Raw genomic sequence first — 16,325 nt, forward strand, 5'->3', positions numbered from 1 at the left:
CAAGTAAGCTCTTCCTGACTTTGATGTCAGGAAGAATTCCTATAGGAACTCCAACTTTTTGAAATAGTAGATGGTGGAAGGCAGGAAGGTTACTTTGACCAGTCTTTACGTTCCGTGAGTCGTGACTGACTGATGCAGTTCTTTCTCTGTTTCTCTGACAGAAAGTTATATGAGTGATCAGGGAATGCTTCACACCTACGTTAAATTCTGAATGCTGAAGCTGAGTCATTTGTTAATGGTACCTGGTTTTTGGATTTGACAGAAATCTGTGGCTGGGTTTGATCTGGGTGTCATTACTAATGTAATCTATCCATCTCACAGTTCAGGTATTACTTGGAATCATTGAATGATTTGGGTTGATAGGAACCTGAAAAGCCATCTTGCTCCAACTCTCCTGTTGTGGGAAGGAACGCCTTCCACTTGACCAGGTTGCACAAAGCCCCACCCAACCTGGCCTTGAACACATCCAGGGATAGGGCATCAATAACTTCCTTGAGCAATCTGGAACAGGTTGCCTGGAGAAGTTTTGTTCCAAGAGCAAAACTTGCCTTTTGTTCTTACATAGTTATAGGGATACTGTAAGTGCTATACAATAATGGACTAGTTTGTTATTAAGACCTGCGGCATCATCTTCTTTCATTTGAATGTCATATAAGGAATATGGATTGAATGTGGTATTCTGGTTTGGGTAATACCTGGTCATCTCCTTTTTTTACATTCTGATATGATGGGAGAGGATGATGCTGTTTGTAGGAAAAAAGTGTGTGAAAGCATTGGAGAAATGAGTTTTCCCGTGTGAAAATAATGTGCAAAAAATGTTGCATAGCCTTATTTCCTTCCATTTCTTCTCACCCTGTCTAATCTTCCTGTGTTTCTCTTATTTTATTTTTTTGTTCTTTCCCTAAAGTAAGAACAAAGATGACTTGTGAAGATTCTCAATAGTGGTTTTGCTTCAGAATTATTTTGTTAATTTTCTTAGCTGCCCTTGGTGCCGTGTAATTAGCTTTCAAGTATGTTGACAAAACTTGCATGATCTTTATTAAGTTGTTTTTTTTCCCCAGCTATTTTATTTTAACCTATAGTCCTATTAACAGAGTCTAGATTTAGCTTCAGGTGAAAATATAAAGCTTTGGCTCTTAAGAGAAAGTATTTATTATATGGACTATTTGGATATTTTGGGTATAAGATTAAAGCTTGCTTAATAGTTAGGGTTAGATGTTCTGAAACTATTCTTTACAACCTCTAAGTATAAACATTTGTGCCCTTCATGCATGTATTATTTTGGGGTTTTTTATGGTGCTTTAAGCATTATGATTAGGCAATGAAGAGGTAAGCGTTTGAATGCTGGCACAGGACTGTGAACTCTGTACAAGTATAAAATTACAAGTGCGTTTTAAAATGAAAACTAGATCTGCTTCTCGTTGTCTTGCACAGTTGCAATGTGGTTTTTTTGTATCAATAAAATGGTTGGAAAAATTAAATTTTTCTTCTGTAATTGTACAGCAGATATACCTTTCATTTTATTTCATGAATACCTTTAAAAAGTAAATACGACTTGTCATATCTCCTGCAGAGGAGGGAAACATAATTATCTCTGCTTGTCTTCCACCCTGTTTTTCTTCAGATTTCTTCCCTCTGTATTTAGCTTTATACACAGCTCATGCAGCATGCTTGCTTAAGGTTACCACTTGTTTACAATTACCACTGATTTAGGTGGTGTGGGAAGTGCACACAGAGACAGATGAGAGGCTTTCCTGGGCTTCCAGTTCTCCTGCAGAGCCAGATGCTGTAGACACAAACTTTGTGCTCTACCCTCCATGGGCCAATTGCTAAGATGAACCAGTGAGAGAACAAGGGCTCTTCTGCTGGACAAGGGCAGTAATCAGAGCTGAAAATATCTCTAGGAGCGTTATTAGCCAAGACTTTTAGTTGATATTGTTCTTCTGCAAAGTTAATACTAACCACCACCAGGTAGCGCAGAAAAAAATCCCTTTAAGTAAAAAATTAAATAGTATGACAGAATACTAATAGTGGAGAAATTGGGGAGGAGGGCGACCTTTCCCACAAAATAAAGTTTTAAGGTAAAGGAAAGGTTATTCAAGTTTTTGCCCTAGCAATTTCTTAAACTGTTTGATTTAGCAGTTACCTGGTATGGCTGCTAAAAAATAAACTCAAACGCCAATGTCCTGTGCTAGGAATGCTTTGCTTGGGTCTTAAGACCAAACTAAAATAGGTATTTGACTGAAGTTTGAAACAGGAGAGAGATGTGCTCTCAGAACTAGGACGTACATCGGTTAACAGATTCAGTGATTACAATTTGTAAAAGGGCACTTGAAAGGCTACAGAATAGAGAATGTTGTGATTGTGTTCCCATAATTCCAGATCCTCAGGACATAGAGGACAGTATAGAAGCCTTTGGGTGCCTCTTAGTCTAATACTGAGTAGAAGTAATGAAAGAGTCGGTGCAGAGATTCTTGGTCACAAAGGGTAGGATTGCTTGAAGTGTTTGGCTGTGCGTGCCTTCACACTGCCTTCATTTATGCTTTCATTTGCTGTTGCCTCTCTTCCTATTGTAGTTTTGTTTGGAGAAAATTTTTTTTAGGTTGTGTCTTTCTGCTTCCTTTCCTTTGAAATCACTAGGGAAAGCAAAACCAGATTACAACATGACAGAAATTTGTCAGGCATTAAACACAAACCATGAATAAATTGTGCTTTTTAATGCTTTGGGAGATCTTTGAGAGGAAAGAATAAAACCACTGGGGCTTTTTCTCCAGTCTACATATATATAGACAAATATATTTTCTCAGAGAAGTTGGATCGTATTTGCTGTGTCAATAAAATAAGCAAGGAAGCTTTCCTGCTGTCTCACTTTTCAGAAATGGTATATTCTAAAACCCTACCAGCAAGAATCCAGATAGTCTGTAAATTATTAAGAGATACCAAAAATGTATTGGCTGCATGTCTTCTGTTGGACTTCCCTGAAAATCAGTGGTTGGAGACTGGTACTAACTTCTTGGTGTCAGTGCAGCATGTTCCGAGAGATAACTTACAATTATTTTAGGAAAGCTGCTTACATAGATTATTCCATATTCCCTATACATCTACTGAAGTAAAAAATTCTTCCTGTTATTCTCAAGTCATAGTAAGTTCTAGATTAATTAATATTCTTCAGACACTTCGCAACTTCAAAATTTTTCTTGTGGAAGTGCTGTTAAGGTGGGCATCAGGGCACCTTGCATATGAGAAGAGGCCAAGAAAGAGCTGAATTTGTTCAGCCTTTAGAAGTAGTATCCCTGCAGCTGTCTACAGCTACCCAGTATGTAGGTGTGGAGAAGGCTGAACCATTCAGCCCAGGATGAAATTCTTTGTTTTCCTTTTATTCTGAGTAGCCATTTTAATTTGTGCAGTTTGGTCTATGCAGCATATGGGTACATGTAAACATAGCACTGCATGGCTGAGAAGGAGAAAGTGGTTTTAAAGGCCACTTTTTATGTTGAAAATAGATTAAGATAATTTGAACAGCCCTCAGTTCATCAAATAAGTCCTTCAGCCACATATTTGACTTCCAGAATAGGAAACAGCATTCATGCTTGAGATCACTGTTAAAAACTTTACTGTCTTCAATGTCTTTAAAAGTGAAGGAATGACAGAAAGTTCTTTTTCTCTGCAGTGCTTGCTCTCCCAACCAAAGTTCTGGGCCATTCAGACATCAACCTTACTCCTTCGGACCAAACTGGAGAAAGGAAGCACTCGCAGAATGGAACGGGCAATGAAGCAGACTCAGGTAAGACTTCTGAGCTGCCTTATTACATCTGTATATATAGATGTCATACATAATCAAATGCAAACAGGCAGGAGTCAGGAGGTTCTGCAGTTCCTCCCTGCAAACTGTACGAGATAATTTTCTAATTATGTCTCTAAATTAGATGCATAAACCACAAATCCTTCTGTGTCTGCCAGTCGTGAGATAAGCTTATACGTACAAGTAATGAATCATCACTTTCAAAAACATGACAAGTTTTGCAAGATTGAAATTAAAATCTATTTTTGTACCTGTAGTTTCTGATTTACGATCTGAGTAGTATATGTAGATGTTCCTGAATGTCAAGCTGCTACTGCTATCAAATTTTTCAAATTTTTTTTTCTCAAGTTAATCATCTCTATAAAACATGGAAAATTGAAAATAGTCATTGGTATTGTGAGAACAAGAAAACATAGTCATAAGTAAAGCAGCAATTTCAATTTACTATTTTGATATGATAGTTGGTGATTAGTATTTTTATTGCAAGTGTGAGGCAGTGATTATTTAAATAATCTCAGTCCAAACAAAGAGAAGATTGTTTTTTTAAATACAAGAAAGACATGTTAAAATCCTGAAATGTGTCATCTGATAGGATTTCTTTTAAAAATAAATTTTTCAAAAGAAAGGGCTGTAGACTTTATCAAGATTCTTTTAGATTCTTTTTTGTCTTCATATTACAGTTTTGTAGCTCTTTGTTGTCTTTGTACAGCTAAGTCTTGTTGTCACACATGAACAACAGGCATTCATGTATGTCCATCAGGCAACACTCTTGCTGGCTGAAACAGCAAGGAGTGTAAAAAATTATCATGATGGTGCTATATATTTAAATCCAGAAAGGCTGGTATTTCATTTAAAATCATTATCATGCATGAGTCTTTGAAGGAGGGCATTTTGGATGTGCTGCTGCATTTTTCTTTTGCTGATGAAGATATGGAGTTGCTGTAGTGGAATTTCCTGTGGTTTTTAAGAGACTGTCAGGGAAGCCAGGATTCCAGATCTGGGAGATGTAGAATCTGACTGCACTTGGGAAGTGATCTCAGGATCCTTGATGCCCTAAGCCATAAAACAGTTGGAGTGCCTCCAACATATTTGTCTAGCTTGATTAAACCTGAGTACTGGAAATTGTTATATTAGACAGTTTGACAGTCTCATGACAGAAGTCTTCATGAAGGGATTCTCTTAGCAAGTCCATTTATCTGACTTCTTGTGCTGCAATTGCAGTAATGCAAAGGATTTGATTAGCATGGGCTGTGACATTTTGGGAGATGATCCCACAGTCACAGAGTCTGTGGTTTAAAATATTTCTTTTAATCTTAATGCATTTATGTTTTCTTTCATTAAGCTTTCTAGTCATTTGGATATAATTGCATATTTGTGTTGATCTGATGGTAGCAAGTTCAGTTTCTAAAAATAGTTAAAAGTTGTTTTATGATTTATGTGCTAAGTTAAACAAATAACTTGAATAACTTTCCATTTAAGGTTTTCATTCCTGAGTTCCATCAAATCAGAACTTTTTTAATATCAGTATTTCTAACAGTGCTAAGAAGGAATCTGAAAAAATACCATGAATGATGTTATTTTTGTATATAGCAAAAGTCAATTTTTATATATCATCTTCATGAAGATGGTGATGTATAATTTTCATTAAGATGCCAAAGAACAAGTGAATTCTGCAGCTATTTATCAGTAGAAGATGTATTTCAAACCCACAGAATTTTCATACAAATGGATGTAGTGGGTTCTTGTTTCACAATTTCATTATTTACTAGTTCAGAGTGCTGTAGAAAGATTAGTTATGGTGCATTAAGGGAGGAGATGTAAATGTGATTGTTTGCAATATCAGTCTTTTAAAGGAATTACAAAAATTCTTGTAAAACAGTTTGAACTAGACATGGTAAACTAAACCTTCTACATTCCTTTAGGGTTGTCTGAAAAGTGCATGAGCCATTATGGGCTCTAACTTAAGAGATGTTGGGACTCTCCTGTCTTATTCTACTCTAATTTTTCTTCCTTTCCCCATTTCCACCCTCACCCACACCTGTGCTGGATCTGCAGCTGGTAAACATCTTTTAAAATGAATATTGCTGACTAGGCATATGCTACTTTTCAGTCCTAAAGCAAGCTTGACTGCACTGCAGTTTTCTCAAAGAAGGTGTTTTTCAACCACCTTTTTTGTAGGACTGTCTGTCTGTTCACATTACTTTAATTACTTGAAAATATTTACAGCTATTTTTTAAATGAGGGCATATTAGGTAAAGTTAACTGTCAGACTCCAAATATTATATCTATCCCTATATACTTTATGTTAAAGATATTTCATAAAATTTTCAAGGGTTTTTTTTGTTGTTCTTTCTAGTTGGAAAACTTCAAGAGCAATTGGAATGACCATTTTCAAAACCTTTTTCTGATTATTTTAAAAATCTGAACTACAGATAATACAGTCTTTGGAATTACTTTTAAAATTATTATTCTGGGTACTCTGGAATGTATTTCAGCTAGTATCTAACTGCAAGTGAGGAGGAGATACTTTTTTCCTTAACTTTTTCTGGATGCTGCATGTTGTCTCTGTCCAGTTTTTGCTTAAATGGGGTTTGGATCTGCAAAACTAAGGTTAAAGTTTTCTAAAGCCAGTACTTTTTTCAACCATTTTTCTAAGAAAAGGAAACAGCAGTTTAAAGCTAAACTAGTTATTTTACATTCCACTAGAATATTTAGTCATGACCAGTATAATATACAGAGAATTGTGGATCAAGGTGCTGCCAACTAAAATGTGTCTCTGGATGCAGTATGGTTTTTTTAAGGTTGTGTGATTGTTTTTCTTGCTTTTGGGTGAAGGTCCAGGAGGGTGAGAAATACTAGGGTGGAAAGAAAAATGGGAGGGGGAAAACAGGAACAAATGGGGGTAGGTTTTTGATAAAACCAGAAACCTGCTATTGCTCTATCAGTTTGGCGGTCTTCACCTACCTTTTGTTGAAAGAAAGTAATTCAGAAACTATTAATAATGGAAGATGGATCAGACTAAGCTGTTAAGCCACGAATTACTACTGAAAGTGCAGTCACAGCTCAAGTAACAGGATGGGAGAGAAAAAAAGGAATTTTAAGTGGTCTAGGAGCTATGAAAAAAATAGAAACGTGAGGGATGATCTTAAAAAAAAACCAAAAGGGAAAAACATACCCACCTATGACCACACTAGTTCAAAAGACATGGAATATCATCCTATGTAGTTTCTTGATGTATGAAATAGATTTGGTCTTCCATTTCAGGGGATTTGAAAGTAGTTGTATGAATGAAGCAAAATAAATCAAAATGCCATCCTTCAAGGATGGTGGGGTAGGAACCAGACCATCATTTGCTGCTGTATGTTGCCAGCACTGAAAGAGTTGAAGCTGCCATGTGCCTGGTACTCCAGCAGCCTGCTCAGGTTTATCCTACCTGGGATATATCCCAGCTGTATCCTACCCTAACCTGGGTGGCTACACTGGCTACTTCTACATTTGCAGCTTTTATCAGCTTGTTATGGGCCTCTTTTCTGACTGTGTTTTCTGCTGCTCGTTACACCTGGTGACAGCATGCCTGCAAGCTGATGGCTCGGCTTTCCTAGCACGTCGTACAACATACGCGCTATTTCATACAGCTCCCTCCTGCTTGCTTTTCTTGGCAGTAAAGGAATTTGCCTGTTGGGGCAGAGAAATGTCTTGAAAAGGGTGTTTTAATAAGACTTCAGGAGAGCTGGGAGCAGACTAGTAATATTATAGGCTAATCATTATGCCTAAGATTGAAAGGTCACATGAGATCTCATTTTATATCCTTAGTCATACACAGATGTATGTGGTTGGGAATTCTGTCAACTGCCCTTTAATTTGCACTTAAATAATACTTCAGAGCGTCATTTTCTCCAGCAACTAATGCTTTTCTGTGTGTATAAAAAAGGGAATTTTTTTTTGTTTGAATTGTTCTTACTAAAGAAACATGCTAGTTAGTGTTCAGTTCTTTCAAATCTGAAAAAAATTATGTGCATCTGTAAAAAGGAAAGGCGGATAGAGATCTAACAGAAGGCTGGTAGAGTTCTAACAGAACTGGTGTCTTGAGCTTTATCAACTTAAACACAACTTTGCTGTTTTGTTAATTTCATACTGATGGGCTTTTAATGGTTATGAAGAAAGTTATGTCATTTATCATAGAAATACATCCTTTTTATTTTTAAAACTCAATGGTCACTTCCTTGCCAAATTGCTTACTCTGCTTTTCTTTCTTTGGTGGTTTTTCTACATTGGACAAATTCAACATTTAAGAGAAGAGTTCAAAAAGAAGAGGGGAGCAGTATTCCTCCCAAAAGGCTCATCTAGAGAGGTTTGAGGCAAGCAGCTTTTTCCCTGTTCTTTTCCTTCTCAAGTCATATGTCTTTCTGATCAGGGCTCTCAAACCACAGTTGGAGTAATAGAGAGAGACATGTAGCATAACCAAGAGAATGACAGCACCTGTCTGTTCAGCAAAACTATTAGATCCCTGTACTAGGAGTTCCTGTTTCTCTTCCTTAACCCCCTCTTGAACTCTAGGGGTACATTTAAAGAAGATTTTAATAGTTACTTTTAATTGTGGGTGGAATGGGGAAGGGGAGGAAGGAGGAGAAAAATTAATTTAAATAAATTTGCTTCACATGAAGTTGAAAGTTTTAGAGGAAAGTTACTGGGATCTGGGATGTACCAGAGAACTGAGGGAGATATATAAATCACTTCCTTCAGGAGGTTAATAAGTGGATGACAGCCCTCTTCTGTCCTGTGGAGATCCTGCACTGATATCCCAATAGTTCTTAACTATTATGAATTGTATTTATTATTAGAACACATGTTCCAAAAAGTGTTTATAAAGATGAGAAAAGCCAGGTGTCTTATAAAACCATTCCTTACTGAATTCTGTACAACATCACAAGGTCTCCAGAACAGTAGAAATAAACCTTATTAACTCAGAAAGCAATCTCAAAAGAGAGTGACCTCTTGGTGATAGTTATAATTTCATTCTCAAGGCACACGTTTCCAGAACGTATTTAATTTTGCTTAAACAGATGACATATTTGACAGAAGATGTTACATGACACAATTGAGTCTGGGGATACACCAAACTCATTAGCATACTTCAAAGTAATTAATGTGGTGGTGCTTAACTCCTGTTTTTCTTCTACTATGATTGTGGGTTGGAAGGGATAGGGAGGAGGGGGAGTCAGAGATCCAGTCTGCCAAGAGTTATTCAGGAATGACTGAAATGGCTTTGTACCACTAGCAAAAAAGAGAATATTGAGTAGTTTAATTTTCCAGGTAATGACTTCTGCCTAGAAATTTTCTGCTGCACTGTTGGTTTTGCCAGTTTGGGTCAGTGCTATTAGCTGGTATGGGGGAAAGAATGAAACCGTTCTTTCTGTGCTAAAGTTTCTTATATTTTCTCAACTATTCTTGACAATTATTTTCAACACCTGAACTCTTCCACTTCCAATGTCAATGCACTTTCTAAAAGAAGCCAAAAATATGAAGCCTCTGTTTTTTCCAGATGTTTCCCATTGAGCCTTAATTCTAAAGACTTTTCTCCTTTAGACTCTCTTCACTTAGAATTGTGACATTTTGAAAGGTGTTGATACGAGAATCCTTAAACCATATTGAACAGTAAGACTACACTTCTTTTATAGATTAAGTGATGACATGAGCTCCAATTCAACAAACTAAACAATTAAAATAATTAGTTCCACAGACCAGATGCCATGGAGGAGACACTATTCCTGTCTATTGCTAAATTGAATAGATGAATCTTTACAGTTTTATGTCATAATTTTCCTTACAGATCTGGAGATAGGCGTCTCAACATGAGCTAACAAATAGTGTTTTGGAATATCCCTGTGCTGGTAGACAGTCACACTGTCCAGTGCATACGCGAGGTGCTAAAATCCTGATTCTGCCTTGTCCCAAGGCAGTTGTCTGCTTCTCTTATATTGTAATTCAACTTGAATTTGATGGTGATAGTTGTTCTTTTCTTTCTCCATTCTTGTCCTTACTTCCCCCTTTAGTGCAAAACAGAAAGCAGAACTGATGCAAGAAGTTTTTGGATCTATTTTTTCAGCACTGACTGCTGTTGTGTCTTCCCCCAGATCAAACTGATTTGGGAACTCTAAAAGCAGTGTAACCACAACAGCTTGAAACTTACCACAGGCATACTATTTTGAATCACACGCAGTTCCGCTGTGGGTTTTGCACCCTGTGAAAAGTGTTTTATACCTGCTGTTCACCAGTGGCAGTACAACAAGTGGTCTGGTTTTAAATCCACCCTTCATCAAGTAAACTTGTGAATCTAGCTTTTTCTACAGGCTTTAGAGGAAATTCTGCTTGCATCTTTTGATAACTCATAAAAGTAACAGCTTTTTCTTTGGAAACAAAAGCATTCAAGAAAGTACACTTGCTGGATAAGGATAATGCAATAACTAAAATTGTATTTAATGTAAGTAACAAATATAAAAAATAAGTGTAAATGGCATAAAGAAGATAAAATACACCTGAAGATTTTGTTCTGAAAGTGGAGGATTGAAACCCATATCCTAAGCACTGGCACTCAGTAACCTTGGGTTCAGTATTTGTCCAGAAACAACAGTAAGCTTTTTATTTTGAAAATCAGTAATGCTGCTGTGCTGTTGGAAGCTTCATGTTTTGCCATGCTTCTTTAGGTGGTAGTGTTTGACTACAGCAACACATTCCAAAGGGCAGTTGCATCTGAATGCTCTAAATTGCCTGGTACTGCTTGGCTCTGTGTTTCAAATAGAAAGGAAATCTTACATCAAATGGTCATGAATCCAGTTATCTTCTACTCATGACCTTGACCTCTTTTGTGCTAATTTTGATATCAAAATGCTTTGTATTTCATTTGGGGTTGTTCGACTCATTTCCTGTTATGTGCTTTTCTTCCCCACCCACTGCAAGAGCCCTATTATACAGAAATTGAAGCTTTTTTTTAGTAAAATGACTGTGAACAACCAAAGTGAATATTGTTTCTTAGTCGGCTAGTATTGTTTTCAAAATGAAACACATATTGGTGGGATCTGATTTAATGAACCAAAACATGCACATTAACAATCTGCTATGTGACTCGCTGTAGAAAAAACATCAATATGCACAGTTCCAGCTTGCTAGTCAACTCCTGCCCCAGCATACTTCCTTAAAACTATCAGCATCATCTTGCATCTTAGAAGTTCACCTTGAGTTAAGCGAAAACTACTATTGATCTTCCGGTGCCTGAAGTTCTGTGTAGATGCCATACAAATTTTTTGCCTTCTCTCTTTCCTGCCATTAAAGTGATTGTATAGGTGAAATGGGTACATTATGTTCAAGAGGCAGTCTCTTCCTCAATAATTTTTAAATTCCAAGGAGAATGAATTTGTTTGCCCAGAGACAAAGTAGTAATGGGTGGGAAAGAATGAATTACCAGAATATCATAAAGAAAAATGATCAGGAAATGTTGTATAGGCGGTGGCTTTCCAGACTTCCAGCATAGAAAATTAAACAGCTTAAACTGGTATGCAAAAGAATTAGACTGAAAAACCTCTTCGATAAAAGGTCTACTAGAGATATTTAAGGAAGTGTAATTTCTCTAAATGCTCACTTTTGGAAAGAAGATTAACAAGAAGTGATAAATATTTTTTTCCTAATAGACTAAGAAGTGTAGAGTAATTGTTTAAAATTGGTAATTTTAATAACTGAATTGTTAAATGTTGAATGCTTAAAAATGTTACTGTCTTTATACATTTAATATCTCTATTGATGATACAGGCACTGTCTGTAGAACGACAAAGTTTAAACTCCAAGTGATAACATGGTAATACTTAGGGTAAGAAAAACTCATTTTTCAATTATTGTTTATATATTTCATTACTAAATGTTTTAAATTACACTTATAATTAGTAATCTCAACTAATTTACCAGCAGGACATGTATTGGTGCTGAGGTTAAAGGACAATAGTATATATGATCTGGTAAAAATCATTAATGAAATATCTGGAATTGAGAGTGTATTGAAAGGGCACACTAGCCTTCAGTAGCTGCCAGACAGGTGCAAAGGTGTATTTTCTTCCATAGCTTAAGACCTAATTTATTCACAATTGATAAACTCTTTGGAAGCTGATAGGACAAAAAGGCATGTTTTTGTGTTTGCCCTATAAAATTAGGACTACAACCCTAATATATATTAATTTTAATTCCTGATCAGTACCTGTGGATTTCTAAGATATTGTTAGGAAAAGAGAAAATTGTAAATGCAAAACTCATTTTGATAGTTGTCTTTTTGTTAAAAGGCCTGTAATTTTGTTTAATTTGGATCATAATGTACATTTGCTTTATTTGCTAATCACATTTCCATCTAGTAAAACTCTTAAAACAGGGGCAAGGTAACGTCTTAGTTTAGGACACAAGAAATGTCCTAAATTATCATACTCCAACATTTAAATTTAAAAAACCGAACAGGAATTCTGTGCTAAAGATAGAGTTGTCTTAAACATATTTACATTTAATCCTTCTGGATAAAAAAGAGATAGAAATAAGGCTATGTATTGTTCTAGGATGGTCTGATTCTCATTGCTGATGAAAATTCATCTTTTAAAGGCAACAACCAATAAAACCGACATAAATGAAACAAACAAAACCCCAGCAAAATTATTTGCTGACCAAAATAGTATTGAAGTTTATTAATTCAAAGTGTGCAAATTTGTAATAGTTTTCTCTGGCTCAGTCATTCTTCACCCTCAGTGACACAAATCTGTATGCTTATTTGGTTTGATTAGGATAGTAGTCTATCAAAAATATGGAAGCTATTGCATGAAATGGCTTTTTAAAACCAAATTAAGACAGAGTGAATTTTGCATTATTTTCAGTTTTTAATCATTTTCCAGAACAAAAAAAATACATGCAGTGAAGGTATAAAATGTCCTCATTATGATAATTTTGCAGGTACAATTCAGTAATGGTAACCAGCTTATTACAGGGACGTAATAAATTAAAGCAGTTCTCTTTGTCCTGTCTGCTTTCTCTGTGCAAAGTCTGCCAAATGAGCTTTTCAATAGGCTGAAAAGACACTGAGTACATTGGCTATTGTAGTTCCAGAAGCTCCAGGACCATGGTGACCTGTACTGAAAAACAGAGAATTAATTCAATCTTTAATTCAGAGTCATGCATATAGTAAATAGTGCTTTCTTTAATGAAATTGAGTGAAGATGTACAATAACAATTGCTGGGAAATAACATGACAACAATGAGACAAATGTTATTGATAGAAGTGCTTGTGTCTGTGTGTCTTTTAATATTTTGAAAGTGATCCAGTGTTGTTCTGAAAAACTCTTTCATTAGAAGGTATTTTAGTGCTGCTTTGCCCATTGCAGGAAATGAGACTGAAGACTGCTTTTAGTTTTAAAAGTACCAAAAGTAAATTAATATGGAAATACTGGTTCTCTAATATTTGCAAAAGTTGTAGTAGGTAATAAGTCAAAGCAACTTAGTAAGTCCCAATGACTAGCGGTCCTTGGGTCTTGCCCATATATATTCACTCAGTAAAGAAAGATTGAATGGTCTGTCAGTAAGGCTGTTCTTTTCTCCTGATACAAAAAAAATATTTTACTTCCTCAGGTCAGCATATGAGCTGTGATTTTATGGGAAGCCAATGTATTCATCGTAATTATCAGCTGATGCTGAAGGAGATTTTCAGTGAGAAATCTGATAAAAACAGAGATGAATTGCTCTCAGGTGTTAAGGCACAAGAAAGTGTTTGAAGAGCCAAATAGGGGTAGAGTTTCAGCACAGTACATTGGAAATATTTTTCTTTTATTATGCAGGTCAACACAAAGGAGAATCAAGGAGAATTCTTTGGAAAATTTGTTTCTTGTACACTATTAATAATACAATTTCAGCAGATCAGTTTTCTGCAGCAAAACCTTGAAATATAAGCGGTAGAGATTTGTCATCTTTTACCCAGAGAATATGAATTCACAGGAAGTGGGATGAAGGGATTTGTAAAAAAGGCCATTAAACTGGTGACAAATCCCTATGAGATAAGTACAGAAGTAGGGATGGAAAATAATGCATGTGGAAAAGATAAAACTGAAAAGAATGGACTATTGTGTAATTAACAAGGGGAAATGTTATTTTTCTCGTTTTAGATTAAATGATTGTACTATTTACAAAAATAAGAGCTAGTTTCATGTGAAATTAAAATGTTGGTGCATTTAGATTAGTTTGTGATGGAGTAGTGGAGAGTGAGCACTGCTTTTTCTGTTAGCTGTTTTTACTGAAAGAATTTCCATCATGCTGAGGGCTTCACTTTCTATGAAGTTGCAAGGAGGATTGGGTTGTTAAAAAAAACCTATTTAATATGGTGACTGCTGTGCTTTCTAAGTGTTTGGAGATAGAAATTTTGGAGAATCTAGTATGTAAAGAATCAATTGATTGGAAACTATTGTACTAGAGTCAAACCTTATAAATAGTGTGTGCTAGATGCAGCTTCTAACCAGAGAATTGATTTTTCTGACCTAATTCAACTCATTTAGTCCTCTTACAGTTTTAGTTGTGAATTGAGGAATATATTTGGATTCTGAACTTTCCAAACTTTTTAAAGGACCATTTAAGGACCATTGATTCAAATAATCACTGGCACTGGTATATGGACAGTTTTAGAATCATGGAATATGCTGAGTTGGAAAGGACCCACAAGGATCATTAAGTCCCACTCCTGGCCCTGCACAGGACCATGTCCAAAGTCACTCCATGTGCCTGAGAGCATTGTCCAGATGCTTCTTGAACTCTGTCAGGCTGGTGCTGGGACCACTTCCCTGGGGGGGCCCAGTCTACTGTACTACTCTGAGTACTATTCAGTTTTTCTTTACTGAGTGAATATATATGGGCAAGACCCAAGTATCACTAGTTATTGGGACTTACTAAGTTGCTTTGACTTACTACCTACTACAACTTTTGTAAATATTAGAGAACCAGTATTTCCATATTAATTTGCTGTACTACTCTGAGTATGATAAGATAATAATTATTTTCAATATTTGCATTTACTTTTGCAGTTACCCAGTTTTTTCACAGTATTACTTTTGACTGAATGATAGCACAGTGGTTGTGTGATAATACTTAGGCATTTTGACAACGTGGAGATGTTTTTGTAAGTAGTATGACCTTCCATGCCAGAACTAGATTTTTAAATGGTATAAATATTATTGTTTGTAGCTGTTATGCACATTGCTGTGCTATACCTGCCCATTTTTCCAGATACAGATCTGTGAAAACATTGAAGTTGCCTAGAAATAGAAACATATAGTAAATGATTCTACCACAGAACACTTCTGCTTTCTTTCTGTTTTCCCCTGTGTGACATGCATGCAAGCCGAGGTTATTAATAATGTTGCAGGTTCAGATACTTACAAGGTCAAAAATGCCAAATTATAGTGTGATCTTTAACTATTTCAGGAGCTCCCAGGCTCTACCTTGCCCTTTTCTCTGGTCTGAAATCTACTTCTTCCCTCCGCCTCTCCATTAAGTGTGCAGGCTGAGGGTTGAGTGAGTGGCCAGAAGCCCAGCAGACCCCTGGGCTCATGTTCTTCTCCCCCCTGGAAAAAAAATGGTAACAGGAAGTAGGTAGTGGCAGCTGCTGGTGGAAGAGTTAATTTGTCCTTCAGTACTCTCTCCCTTTGGCTCAGGCTAGAGGATCTCAAATAAAACAGGGTTAGCTGGAAAGCAAAGTGCCAAAGTTGCTTTGGCAGAAACATGTCCCCCTTCCTGCGCGTCTGCAAGAAAATTGCTCCAGTGCAAGAGTGGTACCATTAGGACTTGCAGCTGATGGTCCTCAGTTAAGCAATTGAAGTCTTTGAGTAAAGGATGTACATGTTATCCTGGCTGTCCCTTTATTTTTATAGTCCATGGCTTTATTGGGCAAGGTTTTTGGTTTGGTAAGTCCAGTTGCTCTTCTGTGAAGTAACAGAAGATTCTTTGTTGGCTTGTCCCTGTCCATCAACCAGTTTGGTATGAGTGACCAGCACAGACCATGAAAGTTTGTCCAGCTGACTGAAAATTTTTTGTTTGGTCTGGTATTTTTGACTGATTGTGTGCCAAACAGGCTGTATAGTTGTGGAAAGAACTGTATTTTTGTGAATTCCTCCTTCTTTAGTAAAGAACTGAGTGTACAGGGGAGCTCGATACACTTCTATTTGAATATGTCATACAATCATGCATGAAACATTTAATGCATTTAGAGTGTTTTCATTTTCACTGGAAATGGAACTGGTTTCAAACTAGTTGTTACTGAAGATGTTTATTTTTCCTCTTTGGTGAGCAGATCAATCGCTAACAGAGAATGATAGGGGTGTTTGTTTTTTTTTTCCCTGATGTATAGAGGGCTTTCCAGGAACAAGTGAAGAACTGGATTGGATATCTTTCAAGAAAATACATATATTGAAAACAGATTTCTTTACATATGACTACTTTCATTTGGGATAGCTAAAGTTTA

General features: G+C 36.3%; 1 protein-coding gene across 2 annotated transcripts in view; it reads left to right on the top strand.

Moving 5' to 3' along the window:
* TTC27 (tetratricopeptide repeat domain 27) overlaps positions 1-16,325 on the top strand; it is a 116,475-nt gene that overhangs the window by 55,545 nt on the left and 44,605 nt on the right. For both annotated transcript variants that reach the window (XM_033055887.2, XM_033055886.1), the window contains exon 10: positions 3,671-3,784. In XM_033055887.2, coding sequence (XP_032911778.1) covers positions 3,671-3,784 — 114 coding nt within the window. The remainder of the gene's footprint in view (positions 1-3,670; positions 3,785-16,325) is intronic.

This window comes from Catharus ustulatus, chromosome 3 (assembly GCF_009819885.2).
Source record: "Catharus ustulatus isolate bCatUst1 chromosome 3, bCatUst1.pri.v2, whole genome shotgun sequence".
Lineage (NCBI taxonomy): Eukaryota > Metazoa > Chordata > Aves > Passeriformes > Turdidae > Catharus > Catharus ustulatus.